The sequence below is a fragment of the Fundulus heteroclitus genome, chromosome 23 (assembly GCF_011125445.2).
Source record: "Fundulus heteroclitus isolate FHET01 chromosome 23, MU-UCD_Fhet_4.1, whole genome shotgun sequence".
Lineage (NCBI taxonomy): Eukaryota > Metazoa > Chordata > Actinopteri > Cyprinodontiformes > Fundulidae > Fundulus > Fundulus heteroclitus.
Window position 1 is genome coordinate 34,525,689 of NC_046383.1, and position 27,603 is coordinate 34,553,291.

Genomic DNA, 27,603 nt, shown 5'->3' on the forward strand with positions numbered 1-27,603 from the left:
TTAATGTCCATTTGGAAGATGCATTTGCGCACAACTCAACTTAAACTGTGTGGCTGATGTTTGGAGATGTTGTTCCAGTGTTTCCTCAGAATGTTCTTTCCTTTATAAAAGCATCTATTTTGTGTGCAGCAAAACAACCCCCCTGCATAATGCTATCACCTCTGTACTTCACATAGTCACTATGTCCAGACACTTTAATTAGAACCTTATCACACCAAAGGACATGTCTTCGAAAGGGAAAGTCTGTAATCCTGCGGTGCATTTACACATCGTAATGTGGCTTTCTGTGTAGCTTCAGGCGTAACGGCTTCTTCCTTCCTGAGTGGCCTTTACGCTCACCTCAGAACAAAATGAGACTTATTAGCTCCTGCCACCAAATTTAGCTTTCAGTTTGAGGTTGATTTGCAAATTTAGCCCCAAAATATCTTTGGGATACAGAATCCTCCCTCAGATTGGCTGGACATTTTCAGGCTCTTTATCCTTTAGCATTTTGGTCAGGAACGCTGTTTTAAAGTACTTATAAAGTTGACTACAACTACAAATCTATGATATCAGGTTTAAAACCATTGTATCTTAGTGTGGGTAAAGGTCTGACTTAGTCAAAAAGATTAAATAACATTGTCATTATTCTGGCATATAGTACATACAATTATTTTGTCAATTGATCTAAAATGGGAAAATGTCCGCCTCATTCAATGTGAGAAAGTGAGATAAAGAGGTTATTTGTCTTTTGGAGTCTAAATATATTTGGAACCACAACATCCAGTTTATGTCTGAATTAATCTGCATGTAAACAGAATCAAACCTTTTCATCACCTCAACTAGAGTAAGAGAAAGACCTGGCACTCTGAATAAACCTTCAGTTAAACTCAATTAAACTCATCTGAATTAATTTTTTTCATTTTATACATAAAACATGAAGGAATAATCTTTTCTCCGAATAGAAACTTAGATGAATCATACTGAAAAATAACAAGCAAACAGCTCAAATGCAAATATCCTATCTATTGTATATATTATATCAACGGTTTCTAACTAGAATATTTTTTAGCATCATGTTTTATAATCTACATAATATTAACTAATATTAACGTATAGAAGTTTGGAGCCTGGACACATCCCTAGTCAGAAGAAAGGATAAAATACAACAACGTTCACTGCCTGTGAATGCAGAACCTTCTTTCTCTGGAAAGCTAGCCATCAATCTCATCATCAATCAAATACAGAGACAAGCTGAAAATATGGCTAACATATCAACTAGCCATTAAAATTAAAGACAGGCTACAGCTACATTAGGTTTTATACTCATTTATAGCTATGTTAGCTCAGCGCAGTGAAGCCGGTGCTCTGAGGATTACCCAGAATCCCTTGCTACTCATACTACTGACTGCAGGAACAGACCAACCAGCAGATGGTGCTGTTGGCCCGTTTAGTAGGATTTATCTATGACGTCCCCACAGACGTTTGTATCTGTTGACACCACTGAGCTATATAATACACTGGAGTGCTAATCACCGTCTGTTTGAACGAGTCGCTTTGAAGCCACCAGCCGCCATATTGGTACTCCCTATTTCCCCCCAGTAACTAGGGAATATGTGCGCTACAGCATCGAATAACGAGGATTTTCTCATGTTCAGGGGGGGCTTAAGACTTTTAATGTCAAATGCCATATACTTTTATGTTATGTTCTAAAAATATCAAGTACTGAGAAAGTCATGTGCTGAAATATTTTGCATTTTATTCATTTAAATATATATGTTTAACATTTATAAATATATAAATAACAATATACAAAAACATATTTACATATGTGTATACATATATATAAATATATACATATACACATACACATATATATATATTTAATATGAATAACATGTAAAATATTTCAGCACCTAATTTCCTAGTAGTTGATAGTGTTAGTACATCCACTGACTGTAGAATTACCTGTGAAACGTTTTCACTCAGCCAGAAAACTGCTTGTTGTTGCAACCAAATCCTGTGGGATTCTGTGAGAGTAGGGAGGAGCAAGATGGCGGCCAGTGACTTCAGTTTTTCTGCAAAATCAGCACTCCAGTGTATTATATAGCTCAGTGGTTGACACCTGCGCTGCATCTTCTGGGTGGTTGGTTGGAATCAAACACAGAAGCTTTTGGGTTTAGGAATTTTTTTTTTTTTTAATAAGAGAACAGTTGAAAACCACAAAATGAACTCTGTGGTTTGTTGCTGACTCGCTAGCAGCTACAGAACCGATTCTACGCACTTCAGCTATGACACCTCCATCTCCACAGGGGACCTGTCAGAGGTGAACAACTACGGGCGCCATCAGACTCTTAACGACAAACATCTCCCGGGGTCATCGTGTGCGGTTCTGAAGGGCTATTCATCTGCAGAGGGAGAACTGAACCGTCAATGCCGGCAGCCATCTTTGTAGTTCAGGCCTCAGTTGGAGACTCGTCGTCATCTCCGTAGACCACGCCCTTCAGGTAGACCCTCTTAAATTCTTCGAACACCATGTCATCGGGTTCACTGCAAAGGTCAGAGAGAAGTCACGGGATAGCCACACAAAACAACCAAAATAAGGTTTTATTGGTTTCCATTCCCGGAACAGATCTTTTTATTTCGAAGAGTGAGACGCCTTGTGATCAAGCGGACATCTTACCTCTCCTTGGCTGATGGATGACAGCAGAAGAAGAAGAAGGAAAAGAGTTTGTGAATTTAAAATGAGGCTTTGTTTTACGGTGGAGAAATGAGTCCAGTTTGGCTATAGAGGATCTGAAGGATCTGGGCTACAGAGGGGATTTTAGGGGCTCCCAGACTTTACCTGGTTCTGATTTTGGATTCATCAGTTTGAAGGGAACCTCCACAGAGACCTCACTGTAAAACAGACACATAGTTGTGAGCGTTCAGGTCGGAGGAGACGCACACACTGATGATGTCAAAGCGTGTTCTTACCTGGATCCCACCGCCCTGATGGAGAGCAGCAGCACAAGGAGCAGAGACACAATTTATTTTATTATTAAGTTTTTTGATAGGGACAGAACAAAATAAAACCATTGCTGCAATTTGAAGTGCAACCGATGCTCATTGGTCATCTAGCTAATAGCTAATTTGCAGACCAGGTCCCTGAGACAAGACAAATACACAAACATGAAAAACATACAGAACATGTAATACAGACTGTATACAAAAGTTGCTCTAATGTTCACAGGTCTGAGTAGAGTTGAGCCATTGTTTTGCTTTGTTGTTGAAATGTTTTAGGTCTGTGAGGGTTTTTAATTGGGCAGGTTCCAGATCTGAGGCCCTTTCACTGTGAATGAGCTCCGTGCAGATGTGGCTCTACGTCTGGCTGGTCTGCAGCCACCGCTGGTAGCGACACCTCTGGTTCTATATGTTTCTATCATGTTACATACAACTTCCGGAGCAAAGTTATTAACACATTTAAAAACTTATTTTACCAAAGAATAATCGATCAGTTAATTTGACGTTCAGAGGGTTTGATTAGTAGGAACAATGGGTCACGTGACCAAGAGGACATTGGACTGTAGATGATTTCTCCAAACACGCTGAGATGTGAACTACGGCTGATCTGAGACCAGCAACAGTTCGCTCACCCGGAGGCCATCATCTTCAGTACCACCTTGTAGGAGACCAGCATCCCCTGAACCTCCTTCAGCACCTCCTGCTTCACGCTGCGACACAGAGACAAGAATGAGAGCTAGATCCAGCTTTCTACAGACAACCACGGCAGATCCTGCGCTGCGGGGACCCTACATGCTGGACGAAGCCAGGTTGGTGTCCTCGTGTTTGAGTCGTCCGTCAAGAGCGATTCCTCTGCGGTCCTTGTTGTACGCCAGCAGAGGGTAGAGGGTGTACTCCTTCTTCAGTGTGGTACCGGAGGGAACTGAATCACTGGGACACGGATCAGAACCGCATGAACAACACGACTCTTAAAGTTGGCCAGAACTGTCGCGGGACATCGGAGACACAAACACTTACTCGGTCTCTTCTTTGGCCACAGATTTCACGTATTTGTCGTTGGAGTAAAGCACCACATTGGTTACCTGCTCCACTAAACACAGTAAAGAAAAAAAACACCAATCAGAACAGACAGGAAGTGACAACTTCGTATACAAGTGGTCACATGGTACATCTTCACACGGTTGTATGTATGAAAGGTACATCCACGACACACCATGACAGGTTGTCCAGTTCATGAGTTTCCTCTGAGAAGCTATTAAACTCATGATCTGGTCATGATGCTGAGGAGCAGCTCGTTATGTCAGTTACAGGACAGGTGAGATTGGTAGACGTGAGGACAGGTGGGTAAACGTGAGGACAGGTGAGTAAACGAGAGGACAGGTGAGATGAGTAAACGTGAGGACAGGTGAGTAAGGTAAATGGGAGGACAGGTGGGTAAACGGGAGGACAGGTGAGTAAACATGAGGACAGGTGAGTAAATGTGAGGACAGGTGAGTAAACGTGAGGACTGGTGAGATTAGTAAACATGAGGACAGGTGAGATGGGTAAACGTGAGGACAGTTGAGTAAACTTGAGGACAGGTGAGTAAACATGAGGACAGGTGAGTAAACGTGAGGACAGGTGAGTAAACGTGAGGACAGGTGAGATGAGTAAACATGAGGACAGGTGAGATGGGTAAACGTGAGGACAGGTGAGTAAACGTGAGGACAGGTGAGTAAACGTGAGGACAGGTGAGTAAACGTGAGGACAGGTGAGTAAACGTGAGGACAGGTGAGATGAGTAAACATGAGGACAGGTGAGTAAACGTGAGGACAGGTGAGTAAACGTGAGGACAGGTGAGTAAACGTGAGGACAGGTGGGTAAACGGGAGGACTGGTGAGATGAGTAAACATGAGGACAGGTGAGATGGGTAAACGTGAGGACAGTTGAGTAAACTTGAGGACAGGTGAGTAAACATGAGGACAGGTGAGTAAACGTGAGGACAGGTGAGTAAACGTGAGGACTGGTGAGATGAGTAAACATGAGGACAGGTGAGATGAGTAAACGTGAGGACAGTTGAGTAAACTTGAGGACAGGTGAGTAAACATGAGGACAGGTGATTAAACGTGAGGACAGGTGAGTAAACGTGAGGACAGGTGAGATGGGTAAACGTGAGGACAGGTGAGTAAACGTGAGGACAGGTGAGTGTAGCCGACAGACGTGTGAAGGTGTGGAAGGTGTTTGGATGTGAAGGAAGAAGACGTCACCTGACAAACTGATGTCTTTGATGTTCCTGCTAGACGAGTTAGTGATTTCAACGTTGGCTTTGACCGGTTCTCCGTGGTAAAACGTCTGCAGACAACGAAACAGACGGACAGGTGTGCCGTTACCGTGTTGAACAGACACGATGCGGGATTTTAATGCATGTGTAAACTTTACAGTCTGGGAAAGGAAGTGAAAGAGGAAGTCACTGAGACGTTAAAACCAGTGAAAGCTTCGGATTCTAGCAGACGTAAAGCCATTGAACAGCTAAAGCTGTTTGCCACGCAGTTTTGTCCCACGTAGACAGTAGGAGACACAGATAGAAATGTGTGAGACTCTTCAGGGATAACTTCCCTTAACGCCACAAAGTTCTGCAACCTCGTATAGTTGGTCCACAAAGAGATAAAATATTTATTAAACCCACAAGACATGTGAAAAATGGGGGCTGGAAGATCATCCCTGAGGTCCAGCGCTTTAAATAAAGATTAGAAAACGGCACCTAAGGGTCATAAATCCCCCTCGGTACCATCGCTGGTCTACTACAGGTACTATCCATTTCAGTGCTTCTTGTGGACCATGGGTTCATCCGACTGACTGAACTTTGGCCTAAACCATGGATATTTTGTCTCAAACCGAGTAATTTCAGAACCGGGTCGACTGTAACCTCTTTGGGAAGGCTGAGCTTGACGTGCAGAGGTTTCTCAGACATCACAAACTCAAAGGTCATGTCTGCGAATGGAGCCACTTCAGTGTTCTCTGGGCTGAACTGGATCTTCCGGATGGTGAGACGAACGGAGCTCCTGCAGAAAAGAGCAGAGACGCTTAGTTCTGATCCGAAGGGCCGGATCCAGGTCCGTCAAACTGAGCGACACTCACTGTTTGTCGATCTTCTCGTCCTGAGTCTCCCCACAGAACGCCTTCACCTCAAACTCCACCGCACATTTCTGCCCAACACAAGCGCACAACAGGTGAGTCCTCCGTTCCTACAGCGGGATGGAGACGTATGGATAAACAGATGGATGGCGGAGAGGAGGAGCTGCTACCTTTCCTACGTCATTTGGACTGGGCTGCAGACTGATGGAGCATGGCAGGTTGTCAGGAAACTGAAAAAAGAAAAAGGAAAGTCAACAAGAATTCATCTGATATACGTTTGAAAATGTTTCAGGAGTTTAAATGAGGAGCAACACGATCTCAATTCTGGGTCAGATCTGATCCTAGGTCTGATCTGAGCTCAAATCTCCGTGCTTGTCCGGGCGTTAGTCTTACCAAAGGCGTCGCCCCTCTTCAGACCACAGTACTCTTAAATACTTTGGTCCAGAGTCATACCTGAGCCCAGGATCAGGCCGCTGTCCTAATTTAGACCTAATTTCTTGACCACACTACAGTCCTGGATCAGACTCAGTAGTCAGTCACTTTTGTCCTCACCTCAAAGAAGAAAGGATAGGCGTTGTCGCCCAGCTTGTGCAGCAGCTTTTGCTGGACCTTGGTGTGGGTCAGCTTTTCTTTGTCCTGCATCTCTGGGTAAACCTGTCGGGTCACCACGAACAGATCCCTCCTGAAGGCCACGCCCATCACATCCATATCCTGCCGACCGTATCGAAACGTGCACGACAGCATCACATAAACTGCCGGAGAAAGAAAAAGTAGAGGCTTACATCGGCAAAAGAGGCACCAGTGTGCGCCAAAGGACCCGTTTTATCCTGGAGTAGACTGGCCTTACAGAGGGAGAGAAAACCTGATCAAATGAACACAATGAAAGTATCCGTATGCTGACACAGAGGACCCCAAACATGTTATCTGTTTCCACCGCTGAGGATTTCCAAGGAGAGCGAAGATAAAAGCTCACCTTTCTTTCCTTTCAGCTGCACTGGGTCGATCACGATTACGCCATCTGTGAGACAGAAAGAGTCCACATCACGCAATGCAACGTTCTACGCAAAAAACACAGCAGCAGCAGCAATTTACAAGCTGGATGCAACAAATTTTCGTTCTGTAGGCACTCTGTACATACAAAATGACAAATAAAGTTATTAGTCTAATGACTAGTTGCTAATTCCTGTCGATGTAGAGGAGGAGCCACGATGAAGCTGTCATTGGTAGCTTGTGTTTCTGTTTTTGACAGCCACCCGTTAAACTAGGGCTGGTCGATATTTGAAAGAAAAATATCAATAAAATAGAAATCATATTGATTAATATCAATAATTATCAACAAATTCTAAATATATAAGTGCAGCACTGGCCATTTTATGCTTAGCAAGTTATTTTTATATACAGAACACAAACACTAAATTCAGACTCATCCCTTTATTCAACCAACTTTTTACCAAAACTAAGTAAAACAGTAAAAAATAACATGTGCTCTCTGAACTCTCTGAAGAGGGCTGAGCTTGGTTCCTGGGTCTGCGTTGTGATTGGTTGGGAGGATGTAATGATGTAATATTTACCTATGGCTAGAATACAAAATGAGAGACAATTGTTATTCTATTGAACTTTTTATTGACCCTTTTTATTTATATCAATTGATATATATTGTTATTGAATTATCTTCCAGCCCCACTTAACATTTTCTAGAAAAAATGTTTTCACTACAGAAATGGACATCATTTGTCCACAGAGAAGAATCTGGTTATGTAAGGAGGACATGTTCTCCAATCTCCGCTGATGGAAGCGCGTCTGTTTGCTGCTGCACACAAAACTGAAGGAAAAGTTGGTTTCAGCTTGTTTCTCATAACAAATTCATTTTTTTTTCAAATCAGACTTCCCACCATCAAATTCTCCCATGAGTTGTTATGGCGACATCGCACAAATCCCCTGCCCCCCCCCCCCCCCCACCTTCCCTGCTGACATCTGTGGATGTTTTTCTGAACTGTTGGCTGCTGGATAAGACCAAGGACAAATGGCCTCTGGAGAGCTCCACGGAAATATAAACATTTTCACCCATACAGACACACATAACTGATGCTCACAAATAAAGATGAACTTCACCCAACCAGTCTCAAATGTTGACCTTCTGCATATATGTGTCTCGTGTTATTTGTGCTTCTCGTGCAATGAGGTTTTTTGTCGGATGCTTTACTCTTTATTCGTGAGAGCATAAATTGTCAAGCATCTGTCTTTTTTTTCTCTCCCTCCACTTCCCTCATGTTGTTGTAATCTTCCTTCAACAGATCCAAGGGCAGCGCCTTGTGGACACAGTATTGTCCTTGGCAGCACGGCCTCAGTGAACCGTCTCCCCCCTGAAATGTTTGTGATGTTTATGTTATGGTGATGGTATTGAAACAGCAATTTCCCTCTGGGATTATTAAAGTATGTCTGATTCTGATTCTGAACGTTGCAGCTCATCAGAACCATTGCGTCAGAACTCACCGACTGGGTCCACAAAGTCACAGTGGTCCACGAAATCTCTCTTAGCCATGTAGATGGCCACCTGTCAGACAAGAAGAGGGATGCACATCAGGATGGCTGCCTGGCTCAAGAGCACAAGGGTGGCTGGGGGGGGGGGGGGGGGGTTCTCTCCAGGACTCACCGACTTGTCTTTGGACACCTTCTTGAAGACGACGTGTTTTGGACTCATGCTGACCGGCTGGTTTTAAACTGAAACAGAAATATTTAATTTGCAGAAACAAGCGTCCCTTCTTTCTTTCTGTGTGTGTGTGTGTGTGTGTGTGTGTGTGGAGCGCCCCCTGCTGGTTAAATCGTGTTCTCCTGTAAATAAAGCAACTTAGCGACCAGATCGTAGGCTTGTACGTCACCGTCACATCAACACCTTCCACCCTCTCAACATGGCAGCACCTGAACTTTAGCTGCACTGAATATCAGAGTCATCGTTGCAGAGACATTTCATAGCAACGTTTAAACCGGTCTCTATCCAGCTTTAACGCATCACAGCAGCTCCTGTGGTCTCCGCCTCGACCACGGCGCTAAAACGCAAGGCCCACCAACAGAAAAGGCGACGAATGGTCTTTATCTGGAATTCATGAACAATTCTTAAGCCGAAAAAACTGCGTTCATCTCTCAGCCCATGGAGATCCTACGGTCCCCAGACATGTTGGAGTCTTTGGTGGCCAAGAACTAAACAGATAGCAGGATTCACATAAATCCTACAATCCCCAGAGTGACCAGACCACAAAGGAGCAGGATTTAGAGCGCAGCAGGACGGACAGAGAACCAGGAACCACAGAGACCGTATGGTCTGCAAAGAAACCAGGATTCAGAGACAAACCCAATTTCCAAAGGGTGACCCCTTGCCCTAGAGTGTTTAAAGAACTACACACACACAATCCAATTAGGCCTCACACCCTGTCATGGCGTTAATGTTTCCACACAGGAGTAAGTGTTGTGCAATCATGTCCCTCTAGGGGGCAGTATTGTCCTACTGTACTGTGCTCTCTGTAATTCCACCATGCAGAGGTTCCTTTTGCAGGAAGACCTCAGTGGGAACGGTGTTCTGTGTCTGAGATCACGCTGCCTGTTGCTCCGTTTTCAGGTAAAAGTTCAGACCTGCCAGACAATCCTGGAGTGTCTCCTCCTACTTTGCTCCAAAGTCAACGACTCAATGTAGACGACTGTCCACTGTGGCTCTACGCTCTTTCAGGAGGAGTGAATGCTGCTTGGAGAGACTTGATGCAACCTGCTGGGTTTCCTTAGAGAGGAAACTTTCTCACCAACCTGGAGGATCTGATGGAGTCTGACTTTGGAGAGAAGCTTGAGATGATGTGTATCATGAATTGGAGCTATATAAATAAAATTGAATTGAACTGAATAGAAAACTCACCTGAAGCAGCAGTAGAGATGAGGAAGAAAAAGCACGGCGACAGGGAGGACTCTGAAGATGAAGACCGTGATGGAGAAGCCTGGGCAGCAGCTGATCACATGTATTTATAATCTCCGCACACAGCGTGGTCAGCATGCTGATAATTACACCATAATCCTGCCGGGAGATCTGCAGCTCTGTTTACTGCATCGCCCGTGCACGCTTACACGCACAGCCTCAGAGGAAACTCCACGTCTAAACCCTGGGTCAGTTCCAGGATGTCTGAGGAACTTCAGAACTGTAACATAAGTCTTAACTTGTCAAAGTCCCTGCAAACATTTTCTTCTGTATAACAGTTGAACATGAGCTCCGTCATCGTGGCTGCAGGGAATCAGCTGAACGGAACCAACCCATCCTCCACCATCAGGACCAAATATGCTGACCATTTACCACCCTGGTACAATCCTGCTGCTGCTCTCCGTTTATTGTTGTTGTATTATAATTATAATCTGACGTTATTGCTGTCCTTGACGTTTCTTTCTGTAGAAACAGGTCCTGTTTACGGGAGTTTGTGTCCTGCAGCGCTCAGATGTGTCTTTGCTTCAGCTTCATGAGACTTTAGGAGCAGCTTTCGTTGTTTTACATCTTCTGTCCGGATATGTAGCTCGCTAACGTGAGTTCATAATGTGAAGAGGAATACATTACATTCATATAGCGACACACAGATCTGTGGTGAGCTTGGAAACTATGACCCTGAAATAGCAGCATTCAGGTAAACCTAATTTTTTGCTCCAGTTCTGACCAGCATTAACACTCATGCTTTACCAGTCTGTTTTCTCCAAACGGTCATCACTTTCTAACACTGTTGTGTAACAGGAAACAGCCATGAATGGAAGCAGCCAAGCGCGTCCCAGAGGAGAGAGAGCGCTCTTCGCTGTTCTCTAGTTTTACCCTGTTTGCGTTCCTGTGCAGAGTCATGGGGCGATAATTAAAAGAGCTCACTTCCGTCTTTGCTACCACTGCAAAAATTAGCAATATGAGTAATCAATAAGGCTGCTTAGTTGGATGACACAAATGCAATATTTATAAAATCCACCAGAAACAGGCTTAAATCGGAGGCAACTGGACTTCCCTTCAGTTCTTTCTGAAAATGTTTCGACACCTATCCAGGAGTCTTGGTCAATTCTAGCAGCTGGAAAACTACAAAAATCCACAGACTTCATTTCCAAAGCCCGACACCTGAGAGTGGCACCAGGGGAAGCCGTTGTTTCTCTTTTCACCTGTATCCTGACATCAGAGGCAGTAAACACCGTCAGGACTCAGCTGGAACACAATAAGTCGCTAAAAGAACAAATTTAACACCAAACCAGATTTGTGACTTGTTGGACCTCTGTCTCTCAAGCATATATTTCAAATCCAGAGACAGTTTCTGCTGACAGAAACATGGGTGTCCCCAGTGTCACCCATTGTGGCTGATTTGTACCTGAAGGAGGTGGCGAGCAGAGCACTGCTTACAAGGATCACCACCAACTCACTGCTTGGAGTTGGTGGTGAAAGTCCGGTCAAAGTCCAAACCAAAGTCCAAACCAAAGAAGTTGAGGCTTTCACCAACCACATCACCTCAGTGGAAATCAACATAAGGTTTACCAGACAGGGTGTCAGGAACAACATATTGCTTTTTCTGACAACATTGAGGATGATAAGAGTCTCAAAACTGAGGTTTACCAGAAAGCCACACACACAGACCAATATCTGCATTTTGATTCTGTTGAGAATTAAAAATATATCTTAGTTGGGGTTACTGAGGAAAGCAGAGGGGGGTCTGTCCTTTCCTGCTCCAGCGTAAGATAAACATGGAGTTTTATTGCCCCGAGGGGGTGGTCAGCAGGAGAGGGGGTCAGTCATCCTCCCTCTGAGCTTGCAGGAGGAGTTTTAAAGTTGATAAAAGGAATGTCTTGGTAAAACTTACTTCAGACAGACAGATTTATCCACCGTGGTGAGAACATCTTGTAAATGGTATGTACTCTGTCTCCATATTTAATTTCAATGAATTAAATATGTATTTAAACCGTTCTACCTCTGATCAATGATTCCTTATTTTATTGTCAAATCTTAAACCGGGGTAAAAATGGGCCTTTAGTAGCGAAGCAGGATTAGGCCAATAATAAATAAATCACAATTCCCATCACCCACTGGAATAAACTCTCTGTTATCAGAACTCTGAGTTACCGGGATGAAGAGACACGCAGAAACCTTGTCGTTCCATATGCGTCAGGAGTTTCTGAGAAACTCAGGAGAATCTTCTCCAAACACAACATTCCAGTAAGTTTCAAACTTAATAACAAAAACTGGTTCATCCCAGATGAACCCAGATTTACCTGACAAACTTTATTTCTCCTGAAATTTACTTTTTTTTTTAGAAGTCAGCAGCAGCTAGGTTCGCCTCTGCCTTGGGCCGGCTCTGTATTTGATGCAGGAGGACAAACACAGACCCTTCAGGCTGTCTGTCGTGTTTCTGTTTCATTCAGCTACTCAGACAGTTCTGAACTTCCAGCGCAGCGGCCATCTTGGATCAGAACCAGCTTCTGGGGCACGCTCAGAGGAGGAACATGTTTGTAACGCGTCAACACGTGTGAGTCTGTGCTGAGCTGATCAGCTGAGACGGAGTCAGCAGTCTGAGTGCTTACAGCAGCTAAACACACACACACACACTCGTTTTAGATGCTCACTGAGGACCTTGCCTTGACTTCCATTAATTTCCCTCCCTTCCTCTGGCCTGACTCTGAACCTAAATCTACAGTTTAGTCCTAAACTCAACCAATAGCCCCGCCCCCCAAAGGAAGTTCTCACTTTTGTGGTAAAATATGAAAAAGATGTTCTCACTCTGCTGCAAGTACAAGTTACACACATTCTCCTTCAGCTGTTGTCCTTATCAGGCCTTTACAGTAAGCTGGGTCTGCCAGAACCAAACCAGAACTTGGAGGACACCCTCTGATTCTTCAGAACTGGGCTTTGGGTCACCTGTCTGCGAAATATCTCACACCTCTACGAATGGCATCGTGGTGCATTCAGGGAACCCTGTAAAGTCCATGATCTATGCAGTGATACAATCATCACTCAGCTTTAGGAAACGTTTGGTCTCAGAACTGGATCATAGTCACTCAACACGGGTCTCCTCTATCAGAACCAACATGTCGTCTTCATTTGTTCGGGTCCATTTTATGGGGAGGGAGAATGTTCTGGTTGTCGGCACGCCGCTCAACAGCTCCCAAAGCAACGTTGTTGTTCCACTGAACCCGATGTTTGACTTGGAAATTTATTTAAACTGCTGAGTTTCAGGACCACGGACAGCAGAACCTTCCAGACGTGAACCCAGTGGATTAAAATAACAGGAAGAAAGCCCTCATCCCAGACCAGCTGGTTCTGGAACGTCAGAGTGGTACCAACTTGTTCCAGAGCATCAGAGCGGTACCAGCCGGTTCTGAAACGTCAGAGCAGTACCAGCCGGTTCTGAAACGTCAGAGCGGTACCAGCCGGTTCTGGAACGTTAGAGCGGTACCAGCTGGTTCTGGAACGTTAGAGCGGTACCAGCTGGTTCCAGAGCATCAGAGCAGTACCAGCCGGTTCTGGAACGTTAGAGCGGTACCAGCCGGTTCTGGAATGTTAGAGCGGTACCAGCCAGTTCTGGAACGTCAGAGCGGTACCAGCCGGTTCTGGAACGTCAGAGCAGTACCAGCTGGTTTTGGAACGTTAGAGCGGTACCAGCTGGTTCTGGAACGTTAGAGCGGTACCAGCCGGTCCTGGAACGTCAGAGCAGTACCAGCCGGTTTTGGAACATCAGAGCGGTACCAGCCGGTTCTGAAACGTCAGAGCGGTACCAGCCGGTTCTGGAACGTCAGAGCGGTACCAGCTGGTTTTGGAACGTTAGAGCGGTACCAGCTGGTTCTGGAACGTTAGAGCGGTACCAGCTGGTTCTGGAACGTTAGAGCGGTACCAGCTGGTTCCAGAGCATCAGAGCAGTACCAGCCGGTTCTGGAACGTTAGAGCAGTACCAGCCGGTTCTGGAACGTTAGAGCAGTACCAGCTGGTTCTGGAACGTTAGAGCGGTACCAGCCGGTTCTGGAACGTTATAGTCTCTCGTCCAGCAGAGACACTTCAAGTCAAATTAGTTTAGAAATTCTGCCAGACACAAAGGATCATGACATTCAGTTCAGGTCCAATCATCAGTCAGGCGTAGTGCAGTTCTGAACGTGGTTCTGAAATGGACTTTCTCACATCCCTGTAAGACCCTCAGGTCGACCCAGATGCTCAGTCCAGGTCACTGATCCAGTTTTATGGACCTCTCCACACCGAAGGCTCGGTCTGCTTCTAAAGACTCATTGGTTCCAGTTCAGGTCATTTTTACACGCTGGTGTTTTCCGCCTCTAACAGTTTATCCACTTTTATAGGAATCGCTGCATTTTAGGTGCTGCCTAAACTAATCTGACCTTGACCTTCATGGAACCAGGAGGCTGCAGCTCTGGGTTTCCAGCTCCAGGTTCCTCTGAGTTTGAAGATGTCCTCCTGAACTGCAGCGCCATCTGTTGGCGGAAACTCAGAACTGCAATCTGCTGGTTCTTTGATGCACAGATCAGAACCGCTGCAGTAACACGCATTTTTTTATTTTATTTTATTACTTTTGTTTCCTGCACCACCTCGGATGGTTTTAAATGAAACGGCTGAAATAGATGCACCGATCCGATACCTGTACCTGCATCTCTAGTGAATACAGGTGATCTTGGCTGCATCAGAACCATTTCATATGAAGGTCTTGACTTGTTTCAACATAAAAACGTTTTATTTTGGGGGATTTTTTAGGCTGCCTCTGGTTAACGTTTCTCCGGTTCTTGGACCGTGGCGTGACATCATTTGGACTCAGGAGGATCCGTAGCAGAACCCCCTGGGGCTCTTTCATCCGTCCTTTCTTCATCTGGAGAGCGAGAACGTCCTGGTTCTCTTCGGTTCCTGTTTTCTCTCAGGTTTTCAGAACAACTGCAGGTGGAGCGTCTTGAACACTGAATGTAAAACTGCAGCTGAGATTTATGGTTCTGATTCAAAGCTGCTGGTTTTAGTTTATTTAATTACTGAAAGATATTAGTATGATTTTTCTTTAATTTTAGCTGAAGTGTCACATTTATGGTCCTGAGAATAAATATTTTTATAGAATATGTCTATAAAGGGAGAGAACCTGCATTTACCTTGCAGTAGATTAAAATAGTAATGGAGACTTTTAACAGGTGATTATGAAGCAGACTTTTTCCAACCAGGGATACTGAACCTCTATCAGGTTATTTGGATGAAATTTTAGCAATATAGCGTCTGTGGAAATGATCCATGCTCACTATTTTTACACAATAAACCTTTCTTAAGTTTAGAAGCCCTTTTCCCCCCTCAGAGACTTGTGTCTTACTGACGTTAACGACCCAATTAGTGCGACTGCAGCTTAAAAGGCTTTTAAGTTCCACCAACGTTTAGAACTGAATGAGCCTTTTGGATGAGAGATGTTTAAGTTGGAGGTCCGGTTGCCTTAATGTGCTGAAGCATTTAGGACTATGACATCACGGATGACTGAATCTACACCAGATCAGCAGGTTTGATCCATCAAAACGAGTCTGAGGCCACAGCAGGTGTTACTTGGGTAATTTCTTTATATTTCACAGTAATTCCAACGTGGAAAATACAGTTTTCGCCTCTTGGCCGTATTAAAAACCACGTAGAGGCTGGATGACTTTCAACCAATCAGAAGCCGTCAGATCCTCCCTGTGAAGGTGTGTTAAGGCGCCACCTGTCGGTCCTCAGACTGAAGGTGAACTGATCAGCCCGTCAGATTGTGGGAAAATTTTTCTGTAAACCTGGTTGAAGCATCATTCCCAGACACCAGCTGCACGTTTTCAGGGGTTTTTGGTTTAATGTCTCCCGCGCCGTGGGAGGAGCAGCGAACTGAAAACATGAACAGAAACAACAAAAACAACACACTGATCAGCGTTTACGCGTCTGAAACCCAACGACCACCAGGCCGTTTCCATGCCAGCGTTCCAGCAGCTGCTCGTCAGGGGAACCGGCAGCTCTCGGATAGCTCAGAGGCACTTCAGCAGCTCTGCGCGCATGTGTGAGTCAGATCAAAATAGACCAACATTCACTCTCAGAGTCTTTAATCTTCATCTTCAAACCAAACCGTCGCCTCCTCTTCCTCAGGCTTCATCACGCAGTCAGCCGTCCTTACAACCGTCAACCAGCAGGCGGAGCGCAGAGCCGGCTCCTCCTCCGTCACAGTTAAAACGACTGAACATTAAAAGCTCCTCAGCAGCTTCATCACAGATCGAGTCCTCCAGCTCCCGCCCGCCGTGGCTCCGCCCCCTGAGCGCCGGCCAATCACATGTCGGACCACAGGATGGCTCGGCTGCCCTTCTCCACGCTGGCGACGTACGTTCCCGACGGCGACCACGACACCGAGTTGATGGCGGAGCTGTGGAACGACGACACGGTCAGCGTGAGCGGGTAAAAGGGTTCTGACCCAGCAGAACCCGCCTCGGTTCTGCTCCTACCTGTGGTTCCGGTCCAGAGTGCGGTCCAGTTTCCTCGTCAGGACGTTCCAGATGTAGAGAGCGCCGTCCGCCGAGCCTCCGGCCACATAGCTGCCGTCGGGACTGAGCAGAGAGAAGCAGGCGGGTTAGCCGGCGCTCTGGTTTCAGAACAGTTCTGATGTTTCACGGAGAGCGGCTCACCTGAAGGTCACTCTGGTCCAATCAGCGCCGCACTTGAAGCCCTGAGCACTGAGAACACACACCAGACACGACGATGACTACGGTGCCGGCTGTGACGAAGGCGCTGCCAGTTTTTAACTTGGGGTCACATGACGCCCAGAACCAGGCGGGCTCACCTGAACGTCTGTCGGACGGCGTTGGTGCGCAGGTCGATGATCTTCAGCACGTCGTCTCTGGAGCAGGTGAGCAGCTCGCTGCGGTCGTGGTTCAGGTCCAGCGACGTCACGCGACCCATCAGCTCCATCTCACGCACGATGCTCTCCGCCCTGGCGGGAAACCGGGACACGCATGAACTTCCTGTTCGCTCAGGAGGAAACAGCCCGACTCGTTAACCAATCAGAGCCTCGGCGGCTGACCAGAACCCACCTGATGTCCCAGAACCGGACCTTCTTATCAAAATGGCCGCTCATGACACACTGCTCCGTGCACACGATGTCGTTGCAGCTGGAGCCGGCGAACACCGTCTTCATACCTGTGCAGGTGAGCACGGGGGGAGGGAGGGGTCAAATGAGGAAGCAGGTGTACAGGGGCGAGGTCAGGAGTGAACACAGGTGTGGACAGAGTCACCAACACCTGCAGCAGCCGGCCAATCACGTACAGACTTTGCTGCGCAGGTCCCACAGCTTGAGCGTGCGGTCGTAGCTCCCGGACACGATGCGGGCGTTGTCCAGCAGGAAGCGGGCGGACAGCACCTTCCCGCTGTGACCCGTCAAGGTGTGCTGAGGGACAGGTACACATCAGGCAGGTGAGGACAGGGTCTCACTGAACACAAACACCTGACGTACGGAGGCTCGCTGGAGCCAATCAGGAGCGAGCGCCCCGGGTCGGACTCACCCTCAGTCTGTAGTCGTCCACAGTCCAGATTCGACTGGCAAAGTCGTTGGACGCAGCAAGCAGGTAGGAGCCCTGACACACACACACACACACACACAGGTAAACAGAGCAGGTGAACAAGGTAACCACGGCAACAACCACCAGCAGGACCCCGGGGACTTACGGTGCTGTCGAACTCGATGCTAGTGATCCCCGCGTTGCTGCCGGTCAGAGCTCCCTTAGCCTCACAGCGACCTGAACACACACACACAGCAACACCGCGTTCTGATTGGACGGCAGTAAACCGCGCTCTGATTGGACGGTCACAGCTCAGGTTCTGGTTCTTCTCGGGGAACAGACGCAGAATGCCTTCCACAAGCTAAAAAAATCACATAAACCAGTAATTGTTCCTGAATTTACTGTTAATGGGCGGACTGCTGTGGCCCCCAGGGGCCCCGTGTGCTTCTAATTAACCCACTGAAGCGTTAATGACCCTCTGATCAAAGAGGTTCTGGAGGTGGAGAGAAACTGATGGTTCTTCCACTGCCAGAACTCCCGGTCCTGTAATCTGATTACTTTCTGACTGTAATCTGATTAGTGCGGCGATGAAGGTCTCAGCTTGAAAACTTGAGATCAGCTCCCTCCTCCTCCTCCTCCTGATGCTCCGTGCTGATTGGTTCTGTTGGATCAGCATCACTGAGAGGCTGCGGGTTCTCAGGTCAGCCTCTCAGTGATGTCACACCCGGGTGTGATGTCACATCCTGTGTGTCAGCAGCTGCTGGACCCGTGGCTGCACGACTGGAGCAGGACGGGAGCAGAGAGCGAGCTGCTGGGAGCCGGAGGCAGCAAAGGATTGTGGGAATCAGACCTTTTACAGTTCATCACTGACCTTGGGCTGCTGGGCGGGGCTCCGTGTTCAGGTGTTTCTGTGTGACGCTCACCTGCAACCACCTCCCAGAGCTTCACCCTGCGGTCCATCCCGCCGGTTGCGAGGAGCCGAGAGCCGGGGCTGAACCTGACGGTGTTCACCTCGCCGTCATGAGCGTCCTGAGAGACAGACACGGGTTTGGCGTTTCCTCTGAGCCCAGATCATGTGACTTCAGTATAGGAGGGTGATATGACTTAAAAAAATTAAATTATGTATTTACCAAATCCAATTAATCGATTTTTAAAATTTTCAAATAGATTTTTCCCTACTTTTTGTTTGAGAAAAAAAAAAAAGGCTTTTATTTCAAGCATTTTGTCAGAATTTAAAGTGCAACTAAACACAAGCTGTGACCCATGCTTGTAAAAGAAGATTGCCGCCCTGCCGTGGTAAACAATGAAAATCAGGTTCCCCAAGAAATTATGTTTCACTTACAGATTCACTTCTATACAGAAAACCCCTTTTATTATCTTCAGATGTCATTTCATACATTACATATTAATTAATCCTGTATATTCTTCAGTGATGGTATCAAGGCGTTGGTTGTTTGTACCTGTAATAGTTATCAGTTCTTTTTATCTCTCTTTGCAGGTGTAGAAGCCGACTCTGAGGATGTTATATAGCTCTCTCCTCTTTCTCTTTCTTCTCTTCTACCTTCTTGTTTCAGTGTCCATATAACATGAAATGGTTCCTGCATAAAATCTAATAAAGCTTCCTGCATGTATAAATCAAGTGGAGCTCTATGGTGAAAGCAGTAAGGATCCACTGGTGAAGGTAAAACCTGTTGGGCTCTTCTTGGCATTAAGACAATAATTATTGCCAGACAGGACACATAAAAATATAAAAAAAAATAAAAATAATAAATTATGTCGTGGGGGGGGGTGGGGGGTGGTCTTCTACATGGCTTTCCATTAATATAACAGAATACAGTTTTATATGAGCAGCCATCATTCTGTCTCCATCATGTAAATTTATATATGGTAATATTTTGAAGGCTACCAGCCTTTCTCCCCTACTGCTTCTTAATTAAATGAAAATCTCTTTAAAAATCTAGATCTGCCTTAGTTTAGAATATTTTAGAATAAATGAGTATTTTCCATTTTAAATTTTATTGCAGTCGGGATCCGTTCCTGATCCATTCATGGAGTCTATCTAGCAACAAAAATGTGTTTTCCAAGAATAAAAGCAGCATCTTATGTCGTCGATGGACTCAGGAAGGTGGAATTTTGTTTCCAACAGACTTTTTGGTGATTTGCATCAAAGCAAACAATGTTTTTGTAGGACTTCTGAGAATTACCATAAAGCCGTTTAGTTGTTGAGAACGTGCTGCACTGAGCGTTGGTGTTTATAATAGAGTTTAAACAGTGTGATGGTCCTCAGTTGTATCAGGCAAACGTTCTCGGTGTGTTGAAGTAATCACGAGGCCCCGGTTGGAATAAACAAATATCCTTTATTCAGTTGTAAAGGACGCGTTTATCCCGTTGGATCCTGGTCTCCTGATAAGCTCTCCTAATTCTGTGGGGATAGTTTTTGGTCATTTAAGTGTTTCTCTCTTTAAGGAACGCTCCATGATCCCCGTCAGAACAAACACTGACGTCTTCACGGCCAGCAGACGCTCACCTGTCCTGACTCTGTTTTTAGTGCAGCCGTCCTCAGAAACGATGCGACTGAGCTCTCACCTGGTGGGAGTGTTGGTTTACCTGTGTGTCTGAACTCAGGTGACTGAGCTTAAAATAAAAGGAGTGACGACTCAGCCTAGGAGAAACATTAAAGGGAGGCGGCACCGCGCCGACTCCCCGTACATTTCACACCTCATAGCTAAGTGCACTTATTGGCGACATTTGAGACAAATTCCTACATTTCCCACAGCAAACCTGTCAGTCCGTGGTCCTGCTGAGCAGATTAGTGACGGTGCGCTCCTAAACCTCAGCTCTGCACGTACCTGTCTGGACTCATTCTGCTTCATTTCATGGGAGCCTACAGACAGAAATAACTCAGGGTGGCGCCGTTTAGAAAGGCTAATTTTAATCAAATTTACCGAGAACACTCTGACGTATAATAATTTACTGCATGCCCTGACCTTGGGAATCCCTGCATCTTTAAAGATCGCTGCTGTAAACCGAGGAGATCCAGAACCAGGATCAGAACCAGGATCAGAACCAGGCTCTCCTCAGAGCGGCGCCACATACTCACGAAGACATGCAGCGCTGTGGACGGCACCCGGACCTCTGCGCACACTCCTGAAGGAGTCTCTGCCGTATCTGGAGACGTGCCGAAGGAGTTGGCTGACCGACGCCTGCTGAGGAGACAGGAGGAGACAGAGGAGACAGAGGAGGAGACAGGAGGAGGAGACAGGAGGAGGAGACAGGAGGAGGAGACAGAGGAGGAGACAGAGGAGGAGCACAGGGAGCAGGAGAGAGCAGGAGCACCGTCATCAGCTGAGACGGCTCAACCTTTAAGTCTGATCGACCGACGCGGAGCCGTCACCGATGTGAGACCTGAGCTACATACCCAAAGATGTTGGAGATGGAGTCCAGCAGACCACCAGGAGGCTGCTGGGACATTTTCCTGCTGTGGACAGAAACAAGAGGCGTCAGAGCGGCCGTGTCTGCGCCGCCGTCCCAAACGCTCAGCGGGTTTTCGCTCTGATGATTCACCTGCAGGCTCCAGTCTCACCTGGGCGTTCTGCTGTTTGGTCGGGTAGGGGACGTCTCTCCTGCTCCCTTCCCTCCGTCCTCCGCCAGGACCTCGATGTCGTCCTCCCTGAGGAGGACACGGAGACTGGGGTTTGTCAACAGGACCCGGGATCAGATCGAAGGTTTAATAACGTCACTGACTGTTCGATGGGCAGCGGCTCCTTGGCGGCGTCCGCCAGATCCTTCTGCAGTTTGGCCTGTCTGCGCCTGAAACGCCAACAGCAGCAATGACATCAGAGCTCAGAGGCTCCGCCCCCTTCCCCACCACCGATGCCCCGCCCACCTGGTGTCCTTCTCGTTCTCAGCGTTGAGCCGGTTGGCCTCGAGAGCCTTCTCGGCCATCCAGCGGGACACCAGCTCCTGGTTGTCCTCGGTGGTCTTCCTCAGCTTCTCCTCCAGGGCAGAGAAGGTGATCTGCAGGGCGTCGTACTCGTCCTTCAGCGTCTGATTGGCCGATTCCAGCTCCTGCAGGGAAACAGGCGCTCACTGCGGTCACATGGCGGGAGACGGAGTCACCAGGTCACCGCGCTGAGAGCGATGAAGGTCTCAGCTTGAAAACTTGAGATCAGCTCCCTCCTCCTCCTCCTCCTCCTGATGCTCCGTGCTGATTGGTTCTGTTGGATCAGCATCACTGAGAGGCTGCAGGTTCTCAGGTCAGCCTCTCAGTGATGTCACACCGGGGTGTGATGTCACATCCTGTGTGTCAGCAGCTGCTGGACCCGTGGCTGCACGACTGGAGCAGGACGGGAGCAGAGAGCGAGCTGCTGGGAGCCGGAGGCAGCAAAGGATTGTGGGAATCAGACCTTTTACAGTTCATCACTGACCTTCGGGGCTCCGTGTTCAGACGTCAGACTGGACTGAACCAGAACTCTGGACCTGAGCCCTCTGATTAAAGCTGGTGTGGGCAGAACCTAGTAGGAACCTTTTAGTTGTCTTTACAACCCCCCCCCCCCCCACGCTATGGAGCTAAAAAAGTGACAACTTGCAGCAACATTGAAAAGTCAAACATCTTATGATTTTCTCATTTTACGCTGCAGCTTTTCTATTAAATGTTCTCAGTGTCACTACAAGCTGGCTCTGTTTTAGCGTTGGGGGCGGGGCTAAACTGAAGGCCCCTTTAGGGACCCTCTGTTTTTCTGGTACTCATCTACCTGCAGTGAACTTATGGAAAGCTCCGGTCAAGTACCGCTGCTCGACCAGAAAAAAGGGAATTATTTTCATTAATATTATCTTCATTAGCTTATAGAGCTAATGATTGTAGTGACATGGAGCTAAACCAGTGACAGCAGGTAAATGAAGAGGATTACCTGGAAAAACAGAGTCCCCGAAGAGGCCTTCAGTTTAGCCGTGACAGTAAAACAGAGCCAGCTTGTAGTGACATCATAGCTCTGCAGTGACACTGAAAACATGTCTTTAAAAAAGCTGCAGCATAAAATGAGAATATCATAAGTTTTTACTTTCTAACAATGTTTGACTTTTCAATGACAAATCTCTTTAATGTCGCTACAGGTTGTCACTGTTTTAGCTCCATACCCCCGCCCAGGGATAATGAACTTCATTATGTCAGCATAATGAAGTCCAAGACTTCATTGTGGTGACATAATGACAAACATTCTAGACATGTTTCAATCCATTCAGTTTTCTCTCCCCTGTTAGAATAATGATGTCACATTGTTAGCTGCTAAACGAGGTCATGGACTTCTGGCTTAATTCCAACATTTTTATTGCTCTGACTGTTTTGTAGTCCAAGCTGGATAATGCCGAAGCAACAAATAGATCAGTGAAAATGTTGAGGGAATTCAGACCAAAACATTGTAGTTCCGTTTTATATCGGCTACAACTGAATGAGGAAGAACTGAAATGCATGATATGTCCCCATTTAAGTCAAATCAATAAGTTTAGCTGTGATTCACTGAAGTAAACTACTAACTGGTATATTAAATAAGCATCAGATCAGACATTTTTAACCATACTTGTATTAACATAGATTTTAAAATAAGAACACATTTAAATTAAATAAAGTTAAGGTGAGCTTGGACTCGTCAGTACAGGCAGCCCTTTGTACGACAGTACCAATTAAGCAGCTCTCAGTTTCATAAAGGTTGGTAATCCCTGGTTTAAAGTATATAAGCAACTTTTTAATGTTTCATGATAGCTGACGTACCTGCAGGCTGCTCCTCAGCTCCCGGCAGTCTCCCTCCAGGCTGGTGATCTGCTGCTGATACTCCAACATCCTGAAATGAGACAAACCATCAGCAGCTGCAGGTGATCAGACTCTGATCAGGTGTGCTGGTGGGCGTGGCCACTCACCTGGCCTCGTTGTTCTGGATCTCTCGGTCCTTCTGCTGGATTTGGTTGTTGAGTTCGATCACATTCTGGGCCAGCTGCAGGAAAACAGGCACATTTCAGACACCCTACATCAGACCGTACCAGGGGTCCGCTTTAAACACTCTGACAGGTAGAATTAGACGTGCTAATAACCGGCAGGTAAATGCTGCCGAGTGGGACTACAGCACCACCTGCTGTTTGGTCTGTCCCTGCAGTCTGTAGTATGAGTGGCAAGGGATTCTGGGTAATACCAAGTGCTATTTACAGCATTGAGCTAACGTAGTTATGAATGTCTGGATGAATAATATAACAGGCCTCACTTCGCTTGTGTAACTTCACACCAACTTAAAAAAGAACTAAATGAATAAAGTGTGTCGTCTTAGTATAAAAAGCTTTCCCCTTTGGAGGTTTTGTGAGAATATAATTTTCTAAACATATATTAAACATTGCATGCCGTTACCAAAACACTTCCCCCTTTCAGGACTGATAGTGAAAAGTTTCATGGAAGCCCAGGAGGAAGGATTGGCAAAAAACAAAAAAAAAACAACTCTTGATTTTGCATAATTAAATCTTCAGTAGTAGCAAATTTGAATTAATCAATAAAATCGATTAGTGGCCCAGCTACCAGCTGAACGACCCTGGTCTACGCGCAGCTCCTGCAGCAGGTGGTGAAACGCCTCTGAGTTATCTGGTGATTCCAGACGTTCTCTAGCTTTATTCACTGAATAAAGCTAGAGAACGTCGTCACAGTATACAATAAATAAAGCCAAGCTTTATTTATTGTATAAGGTTAAAGGAACAAGGTTGCTTCTGCCCACGAATGTCAGACTCATCTGTCCACATAAGGCTGGACGATAATTCAGTGACAATATTTATCGATCTATAGACGTATATCGATGATAGAAAAAAGGGTAAATAAAAAGTTCAATAGAATAACAGTTTTCCTTCCTTTTGCATTCTATCATGTAGGTTATTATTACATCATTACATCCTGCCAACCAATCACAACGCAGACCCAGGAACCAAGCCCCGCCCCCTTCAAAGACTTCAGAGAGCACGCGTTATTTTTGTTTTTTATAAACTTGTAGTTTTGGTAAAAAGTTGGTTTAATAAAAGGTTGAGTTTGAATTCAGTGTTTGTGTCCTTATCTAAAAATAGGTTGCTAAGCAACAGCATAAAATGGCCAGGGCTGCGCTTAAAATATATGTTTTGAATTTGTTGATAATTATCAATCTGATTTTTTCTACATCGTCCAGCCCTACTAGACTCTTATGTGCACAAGCGGCCAAGTTGAGGCGTTTGGCGCCTTTTTGATGCTCAAAATGCGTTGGGTGTGAACGCAGCATAAGACCGGCGCTACACGCTCATCTGAAAGGACGCTGGTGGACACGGCAGAGCCAGCAGGAAGCGGATTCTCTGTCTGGGGAAGTGAAAGCTGGTAACATGAATCAGAATGAGGTCTGAGGGATTGCTTCACATTCGAGTCCCACACTGAGGGGGGTTGGGGGGGGGCAGGATGATCCACGTCTCTGACCTCACACTGTCAGAGGTACGCTTGTTTTAAGATAGACTTTAATCGTGGAAAATCTTTTTTTGTCTCAAAAATGTACGACTTTCCCACGTCAGAGAATATCCAATTTTTCCCCCCTCACAAACAACTAGGGCTGAACGATTTTGGAAAATAATCTAATTGCGATTTTTTTTCCAGTTTAATTTATAATGTCTTTTTAAACATATACAAACAACAAATCAATTTGTTTCCTCGCTGTGCAGATTAGTTGCTAAAAGACCCACAGCATCTAAACTCAGAGCAGAAATGATTGCGTTCTGCCTACAATATATTTCAACCAAAATTGCAATTTTGACTTTTCTCTGCATTAACCACAAGAAACAAAAATGGCCTCTAAATAAAGATGTTTGTAAACAAGGACTATTCAAAACAAGAACTTTTAATCATTCTATTAATCAGAATATTGTTCAAGAGACCAGCTTTTAATTGATTTGGACATCAATCCTTCTTGAACATAAAGTCCAACCAACAAGCAAGTCTATGTATTAAACTGATTGACCTGTACTTAATGCTATGTATGATTATATAAACTCTAAAACAAGTAATAAAATTAGATTATCTCACTGCTGCAACTGTCTTCCCTTCCATGTGGAGCAAACCCACTTTAAACATTTTACCAACACCTAATGGACGCGTCTAATTCCCTGATTGTTACATAGCCAAAAATTGCAGACTCTGCGATTTGGAAATTGCGTTTTTTTAAAATTGCGATTATATTGAAAATGCGATTAATTGTTCAGCCCTACAAACAACACTTTTTTTGTGTGTAAATAGTTTCAAAGTCATGATAATAATAATAATACTAAAGTATAACTTCACAAGATGCGCTACGTTCCTCATTTTAAAAACAGGAGGAACCAGAACCCGTCCCGCCGTCTCCGTTATTTTGGGGGCCGCAGGCGGAAAGGTTTAGCGGTCTCTGAGGGAGAGGACGGCGACATCACTTCCTGTGACAGGTCGCGCTCACCTCGCCCCGCTTCTTGTGCAGCTCTGTCAGCTCCTCCTGGTGGCGGATCCTCATCTGAGCCATCTCCTGCTGCAGGGAGTCGCTGCGGGACGAGTCCAGGGAGCTGGGACGGGACGGGGGACAGCAGGGAGAGAGGATGAGGAGAAGCAGAGACGAGGAAGAACGTTAGGAGGTGATGTCCTCACCCGGCCTCATGTCCCCTCTGGACGTCGTACTTGTCCGTCTGGTATCTCTCTGTGAGGACGGTCTGCAGGTCAGACTTCTCCAGGAGACGGTTGTCTGAAACACAAACAGCGCTGATGACTTCCTGTCTCAGAGCGTCCAGAGGGGGACATGGCGGGTCCTCAGAACCTGCCCACTCACACTGCTGGACGATCTCCTCGAAGGTGTGTCTCTGGACCCGGTCTCTGAGCTTCAGCTGCTCTGAGATGTGCCTCTTCCAGGTGCACTCGGCCCGCCGCTCCGCCATCACCACCTGCAACACAGACACCGACCCGGCAGACGTTAACCGGCAGCTCTGGGCAGAACCGAGACGTTCGTTGGGTTCTGATCCACCGAACGACCACTGTGATCTAAACCTGGGACAGAACCCTGGAGGACGGTGGGTCCTCGGAGCCGCTGCACCTTTTAACAAACGACACCAGCTCCTGGTTCTGGAGAGGTCCACTGAGTCGGGTCTGCAGACAGAGTCCACACACCCAGGCTGTCAGTCCATGAAGGAGCACTGCAGCCATGACACCAGAACCAGTAAGGAACCGGTTATCCTGAACTGGACCTGAGGTTCACTGGATAACTGCGCGGCAGCAGCACCGGTCCAGTAACGGTCTGGATGACGGACCAAATGCCAAATATCAAAAAATGAACCGATCCGGTTTGTTACCTTCCGGTCCAGGTTCCTCGGGGGGGGGGGGGGGGGGGGGGGGACCTACGGAGGCCGACGAGTTCTGCGCCCGTTAAAAGCTTCCCATAGCCAGTTTTGACAAATGAGGAACACTGACCAGCGGAGACCCAACCAGAACCGGAACCAGGTTGCCCGCAGCTGGAACCCAGACACACTGGTACCCAGAGGCAGGTGGGCGGAACCAGTTTGTTCCGCCCGGACAGAAACAAGGGGAGAGCTGCAGCTGGGTTCGGACCCGGTGTCCGGTTAAATCACCGTGAATTCCCGGTGAATCACGGTGACTCAACACGTTAGCATTATGCTAGCCGCGGAGCTCCGCGCGGCTCCGAGCGGTACAATCACGGCACTCACCGCCCGCACGCGCCTCCCTGGTGCGCGGCTGGTTGCGCTGTGATCAGCCCGGTTACGTCACTGCGGTCCGATCACGGTTCCGGGTGTTTAACGGCTACGACGTTTGTGTCCCGAACCAAAACCAAAACCAACAAGTGCTGCTCCTGCGCCATTTTGGCTCTAACTGTTGTTTCCGGGAGAGGCGCAGAAAGATGACGTCAGAACGATAAGCGTCAGGACGATCTTTTGCCTTATTATGGCTTTCTGTTTATCGACTTATTTAACAAGTCAATA

General features: G+C 46.5%; 2 protein-coding genes and 2 non-coding genes across 8 annotated transcripts; all 4 read right to left on the reverse strand.

Annotated features, from left to right (window-relative positions):
• Window positions 1-2,157: 2,157 nt before the first annotated feature.
• LOC105922443 (S-arrestin) lies at window positions 2,158-10,103 on the reverse strand. Of its 2 annotated transcripts, none has more exons than XM_012858334.3 (16): window positions 9,998-10,103; window positions 8,750-8,817; window positions 8,590-8,650; window positions 7,070-7,114; window positions 6,649-6,848; window positions 6,267-6,326; window positions 6,100-6,167; window positions 5,888-6,023; window positions 5,229-5,313; window positions 4,000-4,072; window positions 3,775-3,912; window positions 3,615-3,692; window positions 2,956-2,970; window positions 2,825-2,877; window positions 2,663-2,672; window positions 2,158-2,529 (listed from the first exon to the last, which is right to left on the reverse strand). In XM_012858334.3, the coding sequence occupies exons 2-16, from the start codon at window positions 8,795-8,797 to the stop codon at window positions 2,436-2,438; spliced, it is 1,164 nt and encodes a 387-aa protein (XP_012713788.2). In that variant the 5' UTR covers window positions 8,798-8,817; window positions 9,998-10,103; the 3' UTR covers window positions 2,158-2,435. The 2 variants fall into 2 exon arrangements, with proteins under 2 accessions (XP_012713788.2, XP_021169733.2); XM_021314058.2 differs by lacking the exon at window positions 9,998-10,103 and adding an exon at window positions 9,724-9,858.
• A 5,796-nt stretch (window positions 10,104-15,899) lies between these two features.
• atg16l1 (ATG16 autophagy related 16-like 1 (S. cerevisiae)) lies at window positions 15,900-27,481 on the reverse strand. 4 transcript variants are annotated; one of them, XM_021314061.2, is made up of 20 exons: window positions 27,331-27,481; window positions 26,442-26,553; window positions 26,264-26,357; window positions 26,079-26,181; window positions 23,524-23,597; window positions 23,378-23,447; window positions 21,497-21,678; window positions 21,355-21,420; window positions 21,194-21,280; window positions 21,029-21,085; window positions 20,711-20,813; window positions 18,534-18,639; window positions 17,777-17,847; window positions 17,614-17,685; window positions 17,378-17,498; window positions 17,146-17,251; window positions 16,896-17,045; window positions 16,741-16,788; window positions 16,561-16,662; window positions 15,900-16,481 (listed from the first exon to the last, which is right to left on the reverse strand). In XM_021314061.2, the coding sequence occupies exons 2-20, from the start codon at window positions 26,545-26,547 to the stop codon at window positions 16,388-16,390; spliced, it is 1,812 nt and encodes a 603-aa protein (XP_021169736.2). In that variant the 5' UTR covers window positions 26,548-26,553; window positions 27,331-27,481; the 3' UTR covers window positions 15,900-16,387. The 4 variants fall into 4 exon arrangements, with proteins under 4 accessions (XP_021169736.2, XP_021169734.2, XP_012713787.2 ...); XM_021314059.2 differs by having other exon boundaries at window positions 20,711-20,816; XM_012858333.3 differs by having other exon boundaries at window positions 20,711-20,816; window positions 21,029-21,088.
• On the reverse strand, window positions 18,203-18,482 carry LOC118557580. The gene has a single exon (XR_004927933.1).
• LOC118557579 lies at window positions 21,756-22,038 on the reverse strand. The gene has a single exon (XR_004927932.1).
• Window positions 27,482-27,603: the final 122 nt, after the last annotated feature.